Source organism: Silurus aristotelis, assembly GCF_946808225.1.
Source record: "Silurus aristotelis genome assembly, chromosome: 1".
NCBI classification, from domain to species: domain Eukaryota; kingdom Metazoa; phylum Chordata; class Actinopteri; order Siluriformes; family Siluridae; genus Silurus; species Silurus aristotelis.
The window spans coordinates 37,737,251-37,759,520 of record NC_139574.1 but is presented as its reverse complement, the minus strand read 5'-3'; the positions used below and the strand labels follow the sequence as shown (position 1 = coordinate 37,759,520).

The window sequence follows — 22,270 nt, the reverse complement described above, 5'->3', positions numbered from 1 at the left end:
TCCTTGGGGTTGCTGCTTCTCCCAGACTGATTAAATTATGTCTATGATTCTGATTGATACAACTGAAATTCTACATAACTACTTTTGTGAAATGTAAGCCGTTTTGCGGTTGAGCTTATTTTGATATAGCGTAGGGTGGAATCTGGGTTGAGGCAGTCTGTAATTCTTACAGCAGCTAAAGGACAAATGATGATAAACAGAATGAGTAACTTACCTCTCATCTCTTCTGGTCCGTATCGTTCATTCCTTAATCACGTGACTCCCATAATTATTGTAACAATAACATCAAGATTCGGACTAAAAAAAAATAAAAAATACTCGCACAAGAGGATTCATGACATGAACCTTTTTATAAACCGAACAAAATAAAAATTCGGCCATGCAAATGCGTTAACACGATCAATGCTGTTGATAAGACCCAATACTTGAGGGACAAAATGTGCTTCCTCAAATCTCCACCTCCTCTTCACCTGGCATCCGTATCAGATTTTGAATCGGCCCATTTATCATTCCTTTCAGGAAATATACACAAAGTGCACGTCACAAAGTCGTGATTGTGAACATCACATCAGCTTAGATAACGTTTAATGTAAAAAGTCCACCGCTAAATCTTTTAATCGGACTGATTTGAATCGGAATGACAGGATCGCGGGTACCTGGGCAGCGACATCAAAAACACGAGCACCAGGAAAACAGCGAGTGTGCACCTTACCTTTGGCTCCGGTAGCGCGGACATGCCGGACGATGGAATCTCCAAGAATCATAGTATGGTGTTCCGTCTCGCGGAGAGGGGCAAAGTGGTTCTCGGTCGAGATCTCGAAGGCCGGCGGTGGTGGCGGGGGAGACGTCCTCGACCGGGGCTTGGCTCGTGTCTTCCGCTGCTGCAGCATCCAGGGTCCGTGGTGCACCGGTGCCGGAGTGAACGATACCTGGGTGGGCTGCGTTGTAGGTGCACCGGACCTGGACAGAGAAACACGCGGAGTTGAGGTGCTGGGAGCGTTAGATTCAAACCGGGAATTTACCTGGGACGAGTGAGCGTCCGCTCGGGATGTTTCCAGCTCCGCTTTCCACTCTCGCAGCTGGGCATCGAACGAGTTCTCACCTGTGCTCAAAGGCAGACACACAGCCGGCATAGTGCTTATAATAGCAGATAGAGTTAAGATACAGAGATGTGATAAAGTGAGAGGGAATGAATATAGTCAACACTAGTGATAGTCGAGTTAACTAACTACAGGCACAAGACAGGAAGACAAAAAATATTTAGGATTATTAAAAGAGGAAAAAAGGAGAGATAAATAGTAAAGTTTGTTTAAAAACACAGTCAAACACAGGAAGCTACGTCACAGGAAGTCTGCAAGCAGAGAGTCTCCTTTCCACGTCATGACCTGCTCCCATCCTGCTGCCACCTAAAAAGATAAATAACTAACAACAATCTGCACTTACTTTAGCTTTAATAAGAGTTTACAGTAAATACATTTACAAATAAATACAATATGAAAATAAATAATAATAAATTGGCAATTCACACAACAAACAAATTAAATAAATTTTTCACTACAAAGTCATTTTCCTAAAAACAGATCTTTCTTGCTTTGTTTGATGCAAAGTCATCAATTACATCATCGTTGCAAATCTGACCAGCACTTGTATGGTTGATGTTTATGACTGTGAGGCTGCTGAGGTGCTCTTGTGACATGGTGGATCTCAGGTATGATTTGATTAGTTTCAATTTTAAAAAGCTTCTTTCTGCTTCAGCTACAGTCACTGGAAGTGTAAGACAAAGTCTTGTAAAAAAAAGCTTGTTCACGTGAAAGAAAAGTGTCAATGATTTTTTTTTTTAGGCAAATCTCATCTAATTAAGCCACAAGATCTTTTGCATGAAAGTTGTTTTAAAAAGATTTTAACTTTTTCTATCAGTAACTACACTAATAAAGGAGAGGTAGAGGGAAGATTTGAACAATTCAAAACAGCCCCCAAAATATTTATAATTCTTATTATTATTATCATAACTGCAGTAACACACACACACACACACACACACACACACACACACACACACACACACACACACGCTGCATTAACACATTTAAATCACTATCTCTCTAATCACACTTAATTCCTCCAGGATTAATTACAGGTTGGGTGACCTCTAACCTCTCGTGTGATGCTGATGTTCCTCCTCAGAAGTCTGTCTGCTGTCTGAAGTCTCAGCTCCACCCTCTTCAGGTCATCAGACTTCATCAGGGCTGTCAATTAAACACAACCTATGTTTATCTACACTTATGATACCAGGACGAGAAAAAAACCCACTGAAGATGTTCATCTTAAAGACTGAAATCCGTATCAGAGCTCTTTTATAGAAATATATATATGACTGTATAATGCTGCTGCCATTAGGACTTTATTTCACATCACATGAATCTGCTGCACTTGTGAGTGGATTTGATTCGGACTTTTCTGATAAGCGTCTCTAATAGATCTGTGTAATTATTATAATATTAACGCTTAGTGGCGTCTCACCGTCCAGACTACAATTATCTCATACATACAACTGAGCATGTCATTTAAACTCACACCTAGAGGTCGACTGATACAGGCTGACCAATATATGTTGCTGATTTCTTTTGTCCGATATGTTTGGCCAAATAAAATCTCTACAAATTTAAACCTATTTTGTAATGACACTGAATTGAAATAAAAAAATAAATAAAAAATCTGTGTGACCTGAACAACTCATATTTCTTGTCCACTTATTACACTATTTATAACTTTTAGAATAAACTTTAAAAACTGGACCAATATAAAGTTTGTTCACAAACTTTTACTAAACTGAGTTTATTTATATGATCATCGCCATTCATTACATCGCATTACCTCTGTCTTTGTCCCGCTTTTCTTCTTCTACACTTTTTCTTCTTTTTTATTTAATTTGTATTGTTTTCCAGCACAGTAATGTGATGAATGTAAATAATGTTATGTTTGCATCATTATGCTATAAAACACATATTATCCCATTAAGTTCGGAGCATGCGTAGAAAGAACCGGAGACATAAATGCGCAGCGTTTTTTACTCGTTTACTCTGCACACTGCAAACACACCCACATGCAGCACGAGAGTGCCCTCTAATGGCTATCAGATATTATAACATTAATGCAATGTTACCAATGTCACTATGACCATTATTAATTTAGGGGCTTCAGGAAAGTCAGCAAAGGAAACAAAACTATACCTACCTTTTCCGGTTTGTCTGAATCATTGCACGAAACACATTAACAAATCCGAAAACACGGCGACAAGTCAGACAAACCGGAAAAGTTAGGTATAGTTTGTGAATGCAAACTTATCAATCATTGGAGAAGACACCAGTCATTCACCTGTATATCTTGACTGACAGGTGTCTTGTCCAATGATCGGTAAGTTTACATTCACAAAGTATACCTACATTTTCCGGTTTGTCTGACTTGTGTTTTCGGATTTGTTATTTTTTTTTTCGGATTTGTTAATCTGTTTTGCACTTCTCGGCCACCGTAGTTGACCCCTGTTCTACAGCTTACCAGTGACTGTGCCACTACTGCCACCTAGCAGATTTACAAATACACTCTCCAATACACTCCTCATTACAGTTAGGTTCACACCTGGATTGTATTGTATTGTATTGTATTTTGTATTGTATTGTATTGTATTGTGTATTGTATTGTATTGTATTGTATTCTTAAATAAAAATTTAAGCAAATAGAAGAGGGGGAAAAAGAAAATTATGCATGAGGTTGTTCACCATTCATGGTGAGATGTTCAGCTCTGCATAGATCACTTTCTTAATGTGTGAGAGATCAGTGAAAAGATTTTGGGCCCTGGATAAAAAAATTTAAGGAAACAACACGCTGGGAACCGAACCTCAGACCCCACTGTAATGTAGAACACAGACACAGTGTATGACATTAAATCAGTTCACATTGATTAACAACATCCCGACTTCCCAAGCCATGGCATAATGACACCAGACTCTTTCCCAAATAATTATAGAGGATCCTCACATACACAAAGCTTCTGTGTCTAAACTTCAATTTCTTGGGGCATCTGATATCAGAACAATGTAAAACTTAAAAGAAAAAAAAAAGAAAGGCAAAATATCCCTGTGCCCAAGGCCAAGGAACAGCTCATGTATTTCCTAGGAATGTGGTTGCAGGAATTATCAAGACTGGAAACTTCCCATATGAATTATCAGGAATATTTAGGTATTAACAGGAATGAATGGAAATACAGTTGGAATTTACAAAATTGCAAGTTATCCTATAACAGGGAACTTAAATGTAGTTAAAAAATAACTTGCTTGATAATCAACCAGATTGAATGCAGTTTCAGTTGAATTTCTACCTGCACATTCATCAATCACATGCACACAGCACACTTACTGCAGGGCTCCTGAGGCTGTACCCCTACATGCACTGTGTTTTCTTCATGTAAACAATGAGTCACGCCTCAAAACAGGGTAAAAATCACTGCCTTATGGGTAATAAAAGACCAATAATTAGGATCTCAGGTCTACATTCCTTACTATTGAAGTAAACAGGACCAATACACACACACACAAACACACACACACACACACACACACGTGCTCAGCTCTGCTTGGTGTCTTTCTCCTTTTTCTCCTCGTCACCAGTCACTAAAACAGAACACACTGATTAGTCCCATCAGCCACAGATCTGCTTCTCACCACTCGTTTCCCCCCGGCTCCACCATCTATTCACCAACCGCCGCTCGTGCACGCACCCGCTGCTCCATCCAGCAGTAGTGTTCAGGTGTTGTGAGGTGAATCCAGTGTTAACCCTGTCAGAATAACTGCTAAAAGATCATCCACTTTCTTGTGCCAATCCATGCGATAAATTATAAAGTACAGATGTTTAAGTGAATCAGGTTCTGCCCCACATTAACTGTCAGCTATATTGCTTTTAGAGCTCAAAATGAACAAAGCACTAAAGCTGCAAGAAAATACCTCAACTTCAGTTTCTGTCAAATTCCTTTTCTTTAAGGACATCAAACATCACTGACTTTACTAAAGTGGATTTCAAGAAAAAAAATACCATCATTGAATGCTCTCTGTGATGAAGAGACATTAGACATGATTGAAATTCAAAATCTTTATTTATTTAATAGCGTTTATTGTGTCTCGCTGTAGTAAAAGTGTTCAGACTCTCTGTTTCTCTTGTCGTCTTCTTTTTTTTCTATTTCTAGTTTTCTTTTGAATGTTTTCTTGTCTCAGCTGAGCAACAATTTCCTCCCATCGCTCTCGGACTCTCATATAATGATCTGTTTTATTCTCTTAAGTCTTCTTTTCTTCCTCACAGAGATTCTGGGTATCCTGGAGCCCCCTGTTGGTCTGAAGCTGTAAGTTGTTCCTCTCCTCTATGTCAAATTTAGTTTTCTCTCTTTCGTCCTCTTGTTTTTCTTTAAAATTTAACGTGGGCTCAAACTGAGCAACACGTTCCTCCAGTCACTCTTTGTCTCTGATCAAATGATCTCTCTCCTGCTCTGCACTATTTTTTACTTTCTCACAGTGATTCTGAGTATCCTGGAGCTCCATGGTGGTCTGTTCCAAAGTGACCTCAAGCTGAGCAACATGTTCCTCTATATTCTTTTTGTTTCTCGTCCAGCTCTCTCTTACACATTTTACAGTTTTCTCCAGTTCCTCATGGATTTTCAGGGAAGACTGTAGCTTCATGGTGGTCTGTTCCAAAGTGACCTCAAGCTGAGCAACATGTTCCTCCACTTTCTTTTGTTCTCTTGTCCAGCTCTCTCTCTCACAGTCTACAGTTTTCTGCAGTTCCTCATGGATTTTCAGGGAAGACTGGAGCTCCATGGTGGTCTGTTCCAAAGTGACCTCAAGCTGAGCAACATGTTCCTCCACTTTCTTTTGTTCTCTCGTCCAGCTCTCTCTTTTACATTCTACAGTTTTCTCCAGTTCCTCATTGATTTCCAGGGAAGACTGTAGCTCCATTGTGGTCTGATCCAAAATAAACTCAAGCTGAGCAACACGTTCCTCCAGTTGTTTTTGTTCTCTCGTCCAGCTCTGGCTTCTTTCAGTTATGTCCTGTTCCTGCTGGTTTCGCTCAGAAGCCAAAGTAGCCTCCAGATTTTGCACCGTCTGTAGCAGAATGGCTTTCTCTTCTTTCTCTTCTGTTATCTTCTCTATCATTAGAAGAGAAAATACATTCAAGTCGTTCTCTACTTTCTCCATGTGTTCCAGCTTCTCCTTCATTTCAGCAATCTGCTTAGTTTTCTTTGTTCTTCTGCTTTGAAAAAACTCTCTCAACCTTCTGAAGAGCCCCATGTTTATGCCTCTTTATTCACACGCAAAAACCTCGGAAATGAGAAAAACAGAGACGCGTTCCCAATTATAGACGTTGCCTTACTGTGACGTCACAGGGAGATGCCCCGCCCTCCGTCTGTGACGTAACCCGGTCTCGCTTAACCGGACAATGCGCATGCGCACATTACAGAGGTAAAGAGCAGATAAAATATCGTCTTCACAGCTTTTCTGTTGTTCCTGAGAGAAGAGCGATATTACAGTCATAAATAAGATAAAAACGGCTGTAAACTGTGTATAAAGAGTGAATCCGAGTTGAGAACCGGAAGTTGACCGGAGTGACTCTATGAATGTTGCAGAATCATAAATGACCAGTAGGTGGCAGTGTGATGTGTAGTAGAGCTCACTGTCACAGCAGGTAATTAGAAGTAGTGGAGCTCTAATGACGTCATTAATAGCGAGGACAAGACACACAGCAGTTTGGGATTCTTTTATTGACTTTATTGATGAATTGATTTGGAGTATGATTGTGTTTCTGATCAAAGTAAGTTCATGTGTATGGAGTAAAAACAACCTGTACATTTCTCACTTCCAGACAGTATTATGAGATGTTCATCTGCTGGAAGTTCATGTTTAATGCTGCATGTTTTATAGGATTTATGAGCTGGAAGAAATGTTTCTATATTGGTTTTGTTTTAAACGACTGGTGCATTTTTATCTTCTTTTTCCCCTCAACTATAAGGTTGAAACCAATTGTTTATTAAATGCATTATTCACTAAATAAACATCAATGAAAACTGGATGATTTGTTTTTATTGAATGTAAAAATATTAATTTGAGGATAATTAAACTTAATGAATCGAATAGTTTTGGATTAAATGAAGACTTTACTGAACTAAACAGCACTGAATTCTCCTTTAAATGAACTTAAGTTTACTGAACTAAATACTGTTACTTATATGAAAATAAACCCGGTTTCTTGAACCCTGTTCGGTTTCAGCCCCACTTTTGGGCCTCACAGCTGAAAATGACCTTCCTGACTTTCAATGGTAAAAGTTCCTGACAACAGTGTTCTACATACACAATTTACATCTGTTTTGAAAGAACACACTTTGGGCTTTACATCATCCAAAGATGCTGAAGTTCCTTAGAAAAAAATGTGTAAGTCATAAAACATTATTTTTTTAAAATATATAAATACATGAATTCGGTCCTGAAACAATCCAGAATAGTGACGGGTTAAAAGTCACATGTGTAATGAGTTTATATTTTAACTTTGGAGAAAATACAACAAAAACGAGATTCCTATAAACATTATACTGAGACTGTGTGTAGTCCTTTTCTCCCTCCGTCTGTTTGAGGAAAAGCAGCCTGATAACCAAATGTACTGGGAATAATAACATTTACACAATAAGCATAAGACTGGTATTTGAACATTAGAAAAACAGTAGAAGAAGAAAGTAATGAAAATAAAAGTAGCACAATGCTTCCTTCAGTGCCTCTGTGAATGATGAAGCACATCTGGACCTTCCTTTTATCCTTCCATTCTACAAACAGCACATCCTCTTCTCTCAGCCAGTGATGAGGCCTCGAGGAGCTTTTTTCAGAAGCTTGTTGGTGATGGTTTGAGGACTGAATTTTCCCACATGCTCAGATGTTATTTTTTAGGAGATCTCTAAACAGTGCTGGACTTGTGTAGAAGTCGTCAACGAACAGTTTGTAGCCCGTTCCCAACATCTTCTCATCAACAAGTGCTATGACAGATGATCTACAGACTGGCTGGGGTGTAAAATCCTGATTCCACCTCTCTTTAGGTGTGTTGGGGGATACAACCAGTGAAGACTGGTATTTTCTGTCTCTCACTCTTACTGGTAGAGCTGAAACAGGTGCTGAGTTTGGAGACTGCTTAAACCTCTTTTCTGGTTGATGGCTGGTGTGTGGAACCCACTTCTCCTCAGAAGATTCAACTAAATGACTGTTGAAAGACAAAGAAAGAAAAAAAATAGCATTGTATATCAAGTACATACTTTTGTAGTAGTATGAAATCAGGAAGGAACACTTTTTCACACCACTGTGTATATTTATTTGCATGTTTGTCACACTTTAATGTTTCAGATCGTCAAACTAATTTAAATATTAGTAAAAGATACACAAGGGAACACGACATGCAGATTTTAAATGAAGGTTTTTATTATCAAGGGGAAACAAAATCCAAATCTACATTGCCCTGTGTGAAAAAGTGTTTGCCCCCCTGTTAAAACTGTTGTTTATCACACCTGAGTTCAATTTCTCTCACCACACAAAGGCCTGATTACTGCCACACCTATTCACAATCAAGAAATCTCTAAAATAGGACCTGCCTGACAAAGTGAAGTAGACCAAAAGATCCTCAAAAGCTACACATCATGCTGAGATCCAAAGAAATTCAGAAACAAATGGGAAAGAAAGTAATGGAGATCTATCAGTCTGGAAAAGGTTATAAAGCCATTTCTAAAGCTTTGGGACTCCAGTGAACCACAGTGAGAGAAATTATTCACACATGGCAAAAACATGGAACAGTGGAGAACCTTTCCAGGAGTGGCCGGCTGACCAAAATTACCCCAAGAGCACAAGGACGCCTCATCCAAGAGGTCACAAAAGACCCCACAACAACATCCAAAGAATGTGAAAGTGTTTATGACTCCACCATGAGAAAGAGACCATTTAAAAACTGCATGTTCACTTGTGTTATTGTTACTAATATATAAATGAGGTTGATGATCTAAAACATTAACGTGTGACAAACATACAAAAAAATAAGAAATCAGGAAATTGCAGTTGCTCAGCTGGAGGTCACTTTGGAACAAAACCAGCATGGAGCTCCAGGATTCTCTAAATCAGTGTGAGAAAGAGAAGAAATGTGCAGCACATCAGAGAAATATGAGAGGAACCCAATGTTGAACCTCTCCATGTCCAATGATTCAAAATCAAAGAAAATGTACAAAATAATGAAATATTTAATTACTTAACATTGTGTTTTTTTTTACTATAATAAATATAAAAGTAATCAAACCTGTTCAGGGGGTGTCCCAATACTTTTGGCGATATACTGTATTACTTCATTTGTGCTGGAACAGTTTTCTCTTTACAGGATCTGTACCTCAGGTATAAGAAAATATGACTATAAACACACTGATAACACACTTACCAGGCAAGACTTCAGGAAGTTTCCAGACTTTTCCCTCATAAACAAAGGTAGACCTTTTAAGAGCTCTAGATTTTCTTTGAGCAGCACATCAGAAGCCTGAAAGACAGAAAGTTCAAACCTTTAGATTCATGGCTACTGAAAGTTGAAAGGACACTGGTTGTCAGCTCACAATCTTTATAAGGACAATTGATTGTGTCATGACCTCCTCAAACGATTTCTGAGATGGTTTCAAAACTGTGGTATTTAAACTCGTACACCTTCACCACTCCAGTGCTCTCCCTCTCATCCACACACATGTCTACTGACTTTCATTCTCCTTCTCTCCAGGCTGTACCTCCACGTCTCCAGACTCTTCTCAACCTGCTCACTACTCTCACCACGAAACACAATACCGTCAGCAAACATCATAGCCCATGGAGAGACTCCTGTCTGACCTCGTCCATCCTCACGTGCCTCTGCATGCTTTATTATGCTCTTCATTAGCGTTGAAAACATCCGATTACTCCTTCAATCCTTTAGTTCTACAAAGCCTTAAAATCTGGAAACAATTTAGAAAACATTTCGGTTTCCAGGCAGCATCAGGTCTGTCTCCTAAATATAAAAACCCCTCCTTTCTACCCTCTATTTCGGACGGATCCTTTGCACTGTGGTTTAGAAGGGGCATTGTGAACATTAATGATCTTTTTCAGGAGAATACATTTGTCACTTTTTCAACCTCCCTAAAACTCATTTTTTGCAATATCTCCAAATTCGTGATTTTGTAAGGAACACGTTCTCTTATTTCCTGCACCCACCTCCTAAACAAGAGATTGATCAAGTTTTAGAAACAAAACTTTGTAAGGGTACTGTTAAGTACCAGGATAACAGCAAATACAGGCATGGAGTCATGAATCCGTTTCAATCTTTTATCTGAAACCCATTTGAAATTAATTTACAGCTCACTATATCACAGTCGTTTTTTTTTTTTTAGGTCTTAAACAAAAAGGTTCACATTCAAATCACCCCCAAAACATATTAACATTACCAGTAGCCTGCTGATACATCTCACTGTCCTTTAGGCATGGCCATCTCGACTATCCTACCGCACATGCATGCACGTAGTGTCTCTGTCACTGTTTCAAAATGGTGACGGCGCGAAAATCCTGGAAAACATCCAAAAAATATGGTATCCACTCCCGAGAAAGTCCATGAGATCTGTGCAAAGAAAGGGATCCAAAAAGTGAGAAGACATATAATTCAACCATGTCCCTTGCGACAACGAAGTGCATCCGAAGCTTGTCCGTCATCCCACCGAAGTCGCGCTTCCAGAAAGTTCTCCTCCGCGAAGTCACGCTCTATCGCGTGTGATCAAGAATGAACCAATCACAAAGCATGCCGAGATGATCACTAGCCATTTGACCGTATCCGAACTCGTTGACCTGCTCATGAACTCTTTTCTGTTTTTTTTTTCCTCTGCTCTCCATGCAAACAAAGCATAAGAGGATTAAACATTGATAACATCTTTACCACTGTATATTACTTATCCTTATGTTATTGCCATGTACTTAATCAGACAAATAGATGACCTTATGACAAAATAAAATACAGATTAAATTATTAATCTGTATACAGATTAATACAATAATACATTTAATATACATCTGTACATTAAATTAAAATAAAACAATACAATAGAGAAATAAAATATAAATGTGGGTTCATCACAGTACTGTCTCTAATATTTATTAAAAAAAATTTCATTCGTTGTTCAATCGGGCTCTTCATCACTTTCTAAAATAAAGAGTAACTGGGAATCGGACCTTAATTATAATTTCACAGATGAGGAATGGTCCAAGGCCCTTGGTCGTGTACATCCTCCTCTATATGCGCCCGTCATTCGTTAATACAGTTTAAATTGTTGCATAGAGTGTATTGGACAAAGACCGAACTATATAAAATTAACCCTGGTATGGATCCAACTTGTGATCGGTGTCGGCGGCTCCGGCTACTCTTTATCATACTTTTTGTCTTTGCCCAGCCTTGACCTCTTTCTGGACATCAATTTTTAAACCAATCTTTAAATACTTCATTTTAGATATTAAACCATGTCCCCTAATAGCATTATTTGGACTCAACCCCACAAATCCCTTCTTGTCATCCTTACAATCAAACATGCTCGCCTTTTGTTTCATAGTAGCAAAGAGACTTATATTACTGAATTGGAAGAATCCTCACCCACCCAGTTCTTCTCATTAGATACATGATCTGTCTCAGTTTATTCAAATAGAAAAGATCAGATTTACATTACTTGGTATTACGGAAAAGTTTTACACCACCTGGCAACCATTCTTATCATATTTAAGAGAAAGAGGAAAATAAAATCCTGTTCTCTTTGTTTAGCCTTTTTGAGCTCTTCCCCTTGTCCCTGACTTCTTGGTAGATGTAGAAAGGAGAAAGAAAAACATATATATTTGAGTGTTAATGTACCTAGGTGCAAATCTTTTATTTTGTTTTATTTTTAATTTTTTTATTTCTTTCTGCTGTTCTTGATGCTCATATTCATGATTGTGATTGTGTGTATAACTTAGAAAGAGAGAGACCAATTTCTTGTTGTTGGACTAAATTAACCACTGTTCCATTGTCTTTCTCGCCTGAGTGTCTTTCTGTTTGAAGTGCATCAATAAAAAAGAGTTGGATAATAATAATAATAATAATAATAATAATAATAATAATAATAAGAAGAAGAAGAAGAAGAAGAAGAAGAAGAAGAAGAAGCCAAGTGATTTTAAAATGTTTTGCCGGTGTCTATGATGACAGGCGGTTCCATCTAATACACAAACGCCAAGTGTTCAAGGGAAGCAAATAGAAGCAAGACTGCTTAGAGGTTGTTACTTTTGCAACTGAACATAATCACTAAAGGTTTTGCGTGGGCCGGGAATCGAACGCGGGTCAACATACATATACTTGATTCTACTACTGATAGCTGAAGCTGACCTGAGCTGAAATACATGGGTGAACTTTATGCACCCTCTTATTCTATATTATTATATTTATTATCATTATATTATAAACCGAACTAGCTACATTTCTCAACTGCAAAGATTTTGTGCAAAAATTCTCTTCCTGTGTCAGCTGTTGTGTAATAAAAAAAGGCAGAGGTCTTATGACATCACAGCTCATTTGCATATCCCAATTCATATGCCATTATTTAATCTGAATCACAAAAACTTTATTTATTATTATTATTATTATTATTATTATTATTATTATTATTATTATTATTATTATACTATTCTAAGAGTAAATGTAATTTACTCTTTATGTATGACTTTTTATATCTGTAGATAAATGTGTGTACATTTTTGCTCTTGTACATTAAATTAAATTACACATTTATATTTGTACTTTATGTATTTTATTAGTATTTCTTTGTGACAATGTATGTTGTGTTGTTGTTCTATAAAAGCTGTGTATGAAAAAAGGGGAAAAAAAAGACATTTGGGAAAGCTTTTAAAAAGTATTTATAATAATGTATAGATAAAACAAAAAAGTGTAATTAATTTTTAATTAATAATAAAAATAAATCATTACTACATCAAAAATGTAGCAAATTAGACATTAAACATAAAATAATAATACATTGAAGATATATATATCTCAGAGGTGGGAAGTAACGGAGTACAAATACTTCGTTACTGTACTTAAGTAGATTTTTCTGGTATCAGTACTTTACTCCACTATTTATTTTTTTTACTTTTACTCTACATTTTTACACAAATATCTGTACTTTTTACTTTTTACATTTTCAAAACAGGCTCGTTACTTTAGTTTTAATCCATTGATTTGGTGAAATATAAAATTTTTCTTTTCACTGCGCGCTAATTTCAGCCGAACAACCGATTTCCTGTTACTGCGCGTCTTTTTCAATCCGCTGGTGTATAAAGTCCTGACTCTCACTCTTTACGAAGATAAGAATCAGCAGACAGAAGGCAGTAAGAAGTTTGGGGTTAACGTGGATGAGACAGAGGGAGTCAGTGATGTAAACATGACTGAGAACAGACACATTCATCGTCATCATCATCTTTTCTCTGCTTGTGTTTTTATTTCTGCGCCAAGTCTCAAATCAAACACCAATTCCGTCATGTTTTACACAATTAAACCTCTCGGTGGCGTTTTGTGGGTTTTACCCTCATAATGGCGAAACAAACTTAAATTACTGTCTTTACTGATCGTACAGATAAAAACAATTTATCATTCAAATCTGTAAAATGTCTATAATTATATATAAATCTTCTTGACTCATTAACTGTCCGTGTGGAAACATAGCAAAGGCTCTTAATGATGTCCACACGTCTCTGCGTCTAGATCTATCTATCTATCTATCTATCTATCTATCTATCTATCTATCTATCTATCTATCTATCTATCTATCTATCTATCTATCTATCTATCTATCTATCTATCTATCTATCTATCTATCTATCTATCTATCTATCTATCTAATATTAATATGATGTGCCAAGACTTCTTTATTTTCACTTAAGTAAAAAGGTATAATCAGTACTTCAACTTGTACCCGAGTATACTTAAGTAAAGGATGTGTGTACTTTTGCCACCTCTGTGTATATATATATATATATATATATATATATATATATATATATATATATATATATATATATATATATATATATATATATATATATATATATATATATATATAAAGGTTCTTGACTTGAAGAGGTGCAATTTCTCTGGTTCTTAGGCTCTTAATGATGTCCACACGTCTCTGCACTGTTATAGCCTTTATATTTAATCACTGTACGTATGCTTACATATATACATATATATCACATGCTAATATATTCTATCTATCTATCTATCTATCTATCTATCTATCTATCTATCTATCTATCTATCTATCTATCTATCTATCTATCTATCTATCTATCTATCTATCTATCTATCTATCTATCTATCTATCTATCTATCGATTTACTGTCCCCTGAAAAATAACTCAACATACAGCAATCATTGTCAAATAACTGGCAGAAAAATTAAAACAAACAAATATTTTTTCCATTGCATTGTATTTCATTGAATCGCATTGTGTTGTCCGTTATGGAGCTGCAAATCCCTACCATGTATAAACTCAGACTTCTGCAGGATGTTTGATTATTGTACTGTTGTAGTTGTGATGTGGTTTAGGATCTATGAGGGTTAGGAAATATATGAAATAAACTTAAGTTACTGGTTTACGTCACAGTGTATCTGAGAGAACTCTTGAGACAGAGATTTGGCTTAGATAATAATATTTGCTTCCTTTCTATTTCTTTATTCATGCCTTCAAATCGATTTGTATCATTTGTAAATTATGCACAGCTCATTGGATTGATTCAAACTTTGCTTGTACAGTTAGCAAATGTAGAACTGTGCTGGTTCTGTTGAGCATGTCTTCAGTCCATTTGTTTCTGTTCTGATCATAAAACTCATTGTGGGTTGTGCAGGAAGGCTTTAATTCAAGAATGTCAAAAATCCAAAACACTTCTGACACTGGTGTGTTGGTGTGGAACTTTGGTGGTTTTGTGGTAAGAGCTTGAAAATAAATATTTGACTACTGCCAGGCGCATTGTGATGTATATAGTCCTTTCTGATTGTTGCTTGTCAGACTGTACGAACATGATCCCCATGTCACGCAGTAGGATCTCTGTTGTAGTGGTGGACAAAGTACATAAACCATGTTGTTGAGTTAAAGTAGAGATACACTCAGTAAAATATTACTCCAGTAAAACGTAAAGTGCTTTCTTTAAACTTTCACTTGAGTAAAAGTACAAAAGTATTTGCCTTCAAATTACTTAAGTGTGTAAAGTAGTAGGATTTTCATTCAGAAATAAAAAGGAGCGACTGATATCGCAAAATGTAGTTGAGTAAAAAGTACGATATTTGACTTTAAAATGTACTGAAGTAAAAGTCTCCCCAAATGGAAATGCTTTAGTAAAGTACTGTACAGATACGTCAAAAAGCTTCTTAAGTATTAAGTAAATTAGATTTACTTTGTTACTGTTCACCACTGCTCAGTGTCATAATGTCAAACTGTACAACTGTTAAAAACTGACTCACGCAAAAAAAAGATTCATCCAAAGTTTTATGCCATCGATCCGTGACACGTTCAGACCACCTGACTCGTTTCGACATTTTCCTTAAGCTGGGTTGAAGTTGTCATGGTAACGAACTCACCAGGTTCGGCGCTCCTATTGGTTCTTGGTTTGACGCTTCATAGGAGAAGTAACGCTGCAGAAAAGAGTCTTAAATCTTCTCAAATTTGTCGAACAAATTTCAATAATCGTACAGTGTGAGCCTGGAATTAGAAGACAATGTGAATTCTGTGTGTGTGTGTGTGTGTGTGTGTGTGTGTGTGTGTGTGTGTGTGTGTGTGTGTGTGTGTGTGTGTGCGCATGGTATGAGGTGTTGATATTCAGTGCTGTGTGGAAGGAGATGAAGGTTGTTATCCGTCCCACCAAATCAGTTTATCACACCTGCTGCTGTGGACTTTAATTTAAGTAAATTCTTCCAGAAAAAATCTTGTTCTAAGTTTAGTGTCAATGATTTTTTTGTTTGTTTTAAATGTAGAAAAAGTTCAACAAAAACCATCAAATAAAATCTCAAACCAGAAGCAACGCTCATCTAATTGAGCCACAAGATCTTTTGCATGAAAGTTGTTTTAAAAAACTTTTCATGTTTTCTATCAGTAACTACACTAATAATGGAGAGGTACAGGGGAGATTTGAACCCAAAAAGACAGGCATCAAAGACCATGATGTGAACCACTACATCACTATAGGATGTATGTTGATCAAGACAAGGAGTAGAGGACAATTCATAACAGCCCCCCAAATACTTATAATTATTATTATTATTATTATTATTATTATTATTATTATTATTATTATTATTATTATTATTATTATTATTATCATAACTGCAGTTGGTTATAGAAACAGATGAATTGTAACACACAGGTCACATCCTCAAGTCAGTCTCACACTGCCCTCTAGTGGCAGTGTTGGGCATGCGTTTTGCTTAATTCTGTACAAATATTATAATTCTTTTTTTGCTTAAGTTATATTTAATGTTGATCTCTGTTCTTCCAGACAGTCTCTGACTTAGCGGGGACGAGTCGCCTTCTGCTTCAGCTGATCAGCGGATGTCATACGGTGCGAGTTCATCATCACTGAGAGAGGCTGAGAGACTACAATTATCTCATACATACAACTGAGCATATCATTTAAACTCACAACTAGAGGTCGAGTGATACAGGATGACCAATATGTGGTGCTGATTTATTTTGTCCGATATGTTTGGCCAATTATCATCCACCCTTAATCTCATAAAATCAGTTCATTAATAAGAAATGATACAGAAAATTGCTTAAATAATATATTTATTCAATAACACAAGCCTCTCCAATCAGTGTGCTTGTTAACAGGTTTTGGTCCGCGTGACTACCTGTACCCTAAACTACAGCTGGTTGAAGACTCTTTAACAATGCAGTTCAAAAAAGTTACTGATTTTTTCTCCAAAAGTAGCATCATATTTAACCAATGAAATAAACAAGGCTAAAATAAGAATGAAGGATAAGAACTTTGTCCAATGTGGAGTGGTTTTTGATCGTTGTCAATCAATCCATTTTAAAGGAAAGAACACAATGTACAAATAAAATCTCCACAAATTTAAACCTATTTTGTAATGACACTGAATTGAGATAAAAAAAAAAAAAAAAAAAGATCTGTGTGACATGAACAACTCATATTTCTTTTCCACTGAAATCCCACCCTCCCTCCATCCTCTACGCCGGCTCCAACAGTTCAACACACTCCCTCCATCCTGCACAGGGCCGGCCCTGGTCAATTTTCTGCCCTGGGCAAGATTTTACTTGGTGCCACTTCCCTCACAGCCCATTCACCAATAATCATTGTGTTTAAACATTCATAACCTTATTTTAAATTGTTTCCAGTGAAACTATAAAATATAGGTGCTGTCTGGGTCACATTATAAATTAAACACAAACAGTAAGAATAATTACATCTGGTCTTCCTGCACATAAATGTCTTTATTTAAACACTTCTTTATCATACAGTACTGTTTAATCTTCCACTTCATTTTAAAAAGTGTTCGATGTCCAGTAGATAGCAGTAATGTTCTACTAAACTTTAGCTCCTTCTAGCGGTATCACGATGAATTACACTGTACTACACTTTTAAAGGGAATTTTACATAAAATGTTGCTTTTTTTTTTTTTAAATAAGCCAAGTTATAAACAAACATTAACAAATTAGTACGGTGGCTGAGAAGTGCAAAACACATTAACAAATCCGAAAACAAAATAACAAAAGCAAAAACAAAACAAATCCAAAAGCAAATGAACAAATTCAAAAACAAATTAACAAATTCGAAAACAAATTAACAAATTAACAAATTTAAAAACTAAATAAAAAATCCAAAAACAAATTAACAAATCCAAAAACACATTAACAAATCTGAAAACACAACGACAAGTCAGACAAACCGGAAAAGGTAGGTATCGTTTGTGAATGTAAACTTACCGATCATTGGACGAGACACCTGTCATTCACCTGTATACCTTGACTGACAGGTGTCTTGTCCAATGATCTGTAATCAAATATATAATATATAATATAAAATATTTCATATGATCAAAAGTAATATTTCAGATTGAATCCCAGTGGAAATGCGACTGATCCGAAGCTGTTGCTTTTTAGCTGATACACACTGTGTGGTCAAAAGTATTTGGACACCGGTCTTTTCAAGCCAGATGTGGTTCATACATTCACCTAAAATGCACTTTATGACTTTTATCTAAAAAGAATATTCACATTTACTATTATTTATACAACACCATGTCACTATTAGGGTTTATTAGAAGATTACACATGGCAGTAGTATTTGAGTGATGTAGTGGTGAAGCTCTAGAAGTTTTTTGTGTATAAGTGCAATATAAATAAATGAAATTCAAGTTAAATAAAGCTGATTAATATTAATGTAATAAACTAAATCATCCAGAAAAGACGAGTACAGATTTAATAACATATATTTTGTCCAAAAATGTTTTTATAAAATTCACTATTTATGCTAAGAACCTGCATGAAGTTGGTACTAAATTTATTAAATGTACCATTTACATGTAAAACTCAATCAAACTTACTGTTAGAACTCAACTTGATCTGACCTCAAATCAGGCTCTAAACTGTAGCAGTTCCTCCTCCATCCACACGGGGGAGACTCCTCAACTTGATATAACTAGACAACAAAACGATTAATAATATTTGTACATATTTAAGTAAAAAAAAATAATCCTGACACAGCCACTAGAGGGCAGTTAGAATCAACTGCAGTTATTATTATTATTATTATTATTATTATTATTATTATTATTATTATTAATATTATCATTAATATTAATAATTATATTATAGATATTTTTCTTGATAACATTAAACCGTCTTAAACTGTTTACTGTTTTACATACAGGGGGTTCATGTTTAATTTCTAAGCTGAATTTTTTGTGATATAAATAAATGAAACAGAAATTAAATGAAGCTGATTAAAATTAATATAATAAATAATGTAGAAATAACGAGTACAGATTTATTAACATTGAAACAATTTATTTTGTCAAAAAGGTTTTTATAAAATCCAGACTTTATGTTGAGAAACTGCATGAAGTTAATATTAAATTTATTAAAAGTATCATCTACATGCAAGAACTCAATCAAACATGTTGTAAAAATAAAATGTAAACTTAAACAAATCTCAAATCAGACTCTGAACTGTACGAATGCTATTTGTTTTGTTATTGAACTAGAAACAGTGAATGTTGAGATGTTTGGGAACTGATTATTGTCTGTATATATGCAGGTCAGGGTTTTTTCATGCTGGAACACCGTTCATTACAATGAGACGATGATGTAAGATGACGAGCCAAACCACAGAGGGGAAGCTGACTGAGGTGAACCCCTCAAACTAACCCAGGAACAGAGAAGGAACTTTCTGACCAGCTGCTGGTTTTGCACAAACAGAACAAAAGTTTCTTTTTCTTGAGTGAGACTGCTGAAAGAAATATTTTTAAGGAGACAGAATGTTTTATGTTACAAATTTTGTTAGAACTGTGTAATCGAGTCATTTACCAGTGAATCTTTCAATTCAGACTCAATTGAACTGAAACCAGTGAACCGACTCTTCTGGACCTTATTATTTTTAAATGAATTTATTGAACCAAACTCTTTTGAACCGAGTTACTTGAACTGAATCTACAGAGTAGAAATTATTGAACCAAACAAAACTGAATGGATTGAGTTATTAAAATTAATTAATTTAATTAAATTATTTTGTAATGTTTTGAATGCCAAAGTGTTATTTCAGATTTTTTTTTAACTAACCGAGGTTGTTAAAAGTTTTATTTTAACAGTAGATGTTATAAGGCTGCATTCTAACTAAACTTAAAACTTTTAGTTATGATTTAAATGAAGTCCAACACTTTAATAAAAGAAACAAAACACAACAAAATGTGAAATATTACATACTTATTAAACATTACAATAATTATAGATTTTTACTTTATTATATGTAACACATGTGCTCACATACTCTTGGGCCCTTGAGCAAGGCCCTTAACCCTCTATGCTCCAGGGGACCCTTACGAGAAAAATAAAATCAAGGACCGTGATGTCGGAGCGATGTGGGGCCGCCTTCCCGTGGGCTCACCACCTGCAGGAGGGACCGTAAGGGACCGGTGCTGAGAGGATTGGGCAGCAGTCGAAGGCGGGGGCCTTGACAGCCCGATCCCTGGACACAGAGAAATGTCTAGGGAGTCTGCTTAGACTGCTGCCCCCGCGACCCGAATTTCGGACAAGAGGGAAAAGATGAATGAATGAATAAACATGTGCTCACATGCTGAATCTAAACCTGCCCAGAGCTTTACAGATTTTTGCTCTCCAGTGCTGCCATTTCCTGTTCCTCAGGAATTATTGAGCAAGTTGTAAGGATGGTCAGATCTTTCCATGAGGTCAGACCCAGAGAACTGCCATGCAACAGAACATTAAACTTTCTAATCTGAGGAGAAGATCTCTTTAATTTGAGGAGAGGAAGACATCTGTTCAGCTGCCCTCTCACCCATGCTTGAGCCCCCTCTTTCCCTCCTGGGGATATGACCGGGTCATGGAAAGATAATTAAGAAGTTCCTGGAATTCAAACTACTATACTTGCATTCTGCAGTTATTATAATTTAAGAATGTATAAATTTTAACTTTTGTTTGGTATCATTTTAAAGGTCTCAGTGCGATTGGAAATATGATCTCAGTACAATATCAGTAGAACAGACCAAAAATAAAGATCTCAGGTTTGGGGAAAATTCTGTCCTACTGATATGAAATTTGTCCCGGAGAAGATCTCTATCAGGTGTTAGTTTTTTGTTTTTGTATTTTTTACCACAGGAGGTTTTTGGTTTTTAGGTCACCTCCAGTCTCAACTAACTAACTAACTAACTAACTATCTATCTATCTATCTATCTATCTATCTATCTATCTATCTATCTATCTATCTATCTATCTATCTATCTATCTATCTATCTATCTATCTATCTATCTATCTGTACAAGAAATTAAAAATAGCTCCTACAGTGAAATAAATTGTTTTTATTGTCATTTTAATCATATGCTGTACAGTTGGTGCAGTACACAGTAAAACATAACAATATTGCTTAAGGACCGAAGTGCTCTATAATACAAGACAAAATGACACAAAGCAACACAGAACTAAAATCTAAGTAAGATGTAAGGTGCCCACCCAATGGCCCAATGACGGACTCCACTGGTGTGGGTGAAGGTATGCTGCGTGTTAGTCTTTCGCGCGGCTGTAAAAGATTACTCAAATGGATTGCACTTTGTTACATGAATCTAATTTTTACCTCTAATCTGACTCCAATTTATAATGAAGATTTAACTTAAATATCTCTAATTTAAGATGATCACCTTATTGGTTGCATTCTGTCTTTTCAATTAATCATTCATTATGGATCCGGAGTCGCTTAGAACCTTGTGCTTGGCTAACGATACCTGCTCAAGGAGGCACATTGGCCAGTCCGAATCTTAGTCAGATGATATAACGGTAAACTAATATTCTTTAAATAGAACTCTCAATGGTTGCTCATGCATAAAGAATAATGTATTTAGCCACTTAGTTACAACTTGCTAAATCAGTAAGTTTCTTTTCGGCTTCTCCCGTTAGGGGTCGCCACAGCGGATCCTCCGCACGTTTGATTTGGCACATGTTTTTTACGCTGGATGCCCTTCCTAACGCAACCCTCCCCAATTTATCCGGGCTTGGGACCGGCACTAAGAGTGGCTGGGGATGGTTCCCTGACCGGGAATCGAACCCGGGTCGCAGCGGTGGGAGCGCTGCATCTTAACCACTAGACCACCAGGGGACCTCAAGTTTCTTTTCGGCTTCTCCCGTTAGGGGTCGCCACAGCAGATCCTCCGCACGTTTGATTTGGCACATGTTTTACGCTGGATGCCCTTCCTAACGCAACCCTCCCCAATTTATCCGGGCTTGGGACCGGCACTAAGAGTGGCTGGGGATGGTTCCCTGACCGGGAATCGAACCCGGGTCGCAGCGGTGGGAGCGCTGCATCTTAACCACTAGACCTAAACTTTCTTTTCGGCTTCTCCCGTTAGGGGTCGCCACAGCGGATCCTCCGCACGTTTGATTTGGCACATGTT

At 36.6% G+C, this 22,270-nt stretch overlaps 2 protein-coding genes across 2 annotated transcripts in view; both read right to left on the bottom strand.

The window, feature by feature from the left end:
• The window catches only part of LOC310724284 (uncharacterized protein), a 699,798-nt gene that overhangs the window by 123,659 nt on the left and 553,869 nt on the right, over positions 1-22,270 (bottom strand). The gene's annotated exons all lie outside the window — the stretch shown is intronic.
• Positions 448-3,006, bottom strand: LOC310730810 (uncharacterized protein; the record flags this gene model as incomplete). Its single annotated transcript, XM_083550019.1, has 4 exons — positions 2,875-3,006; positions 2,155-2,246; positions 713-1,406; positions 448-512 (listed from the first exon to the last, which is right to left on the bottom strand). Exons 3-4 carry the CDS (start codon positions 1,131-1,133, stop codon positions 448-450), a joined length of 486 nt encoding a protein of 161 aa, XP_083406145.1. The 5' UTR covers positions 1,134-1,406; positions 2,155-2,246; positions 2,875-3,006.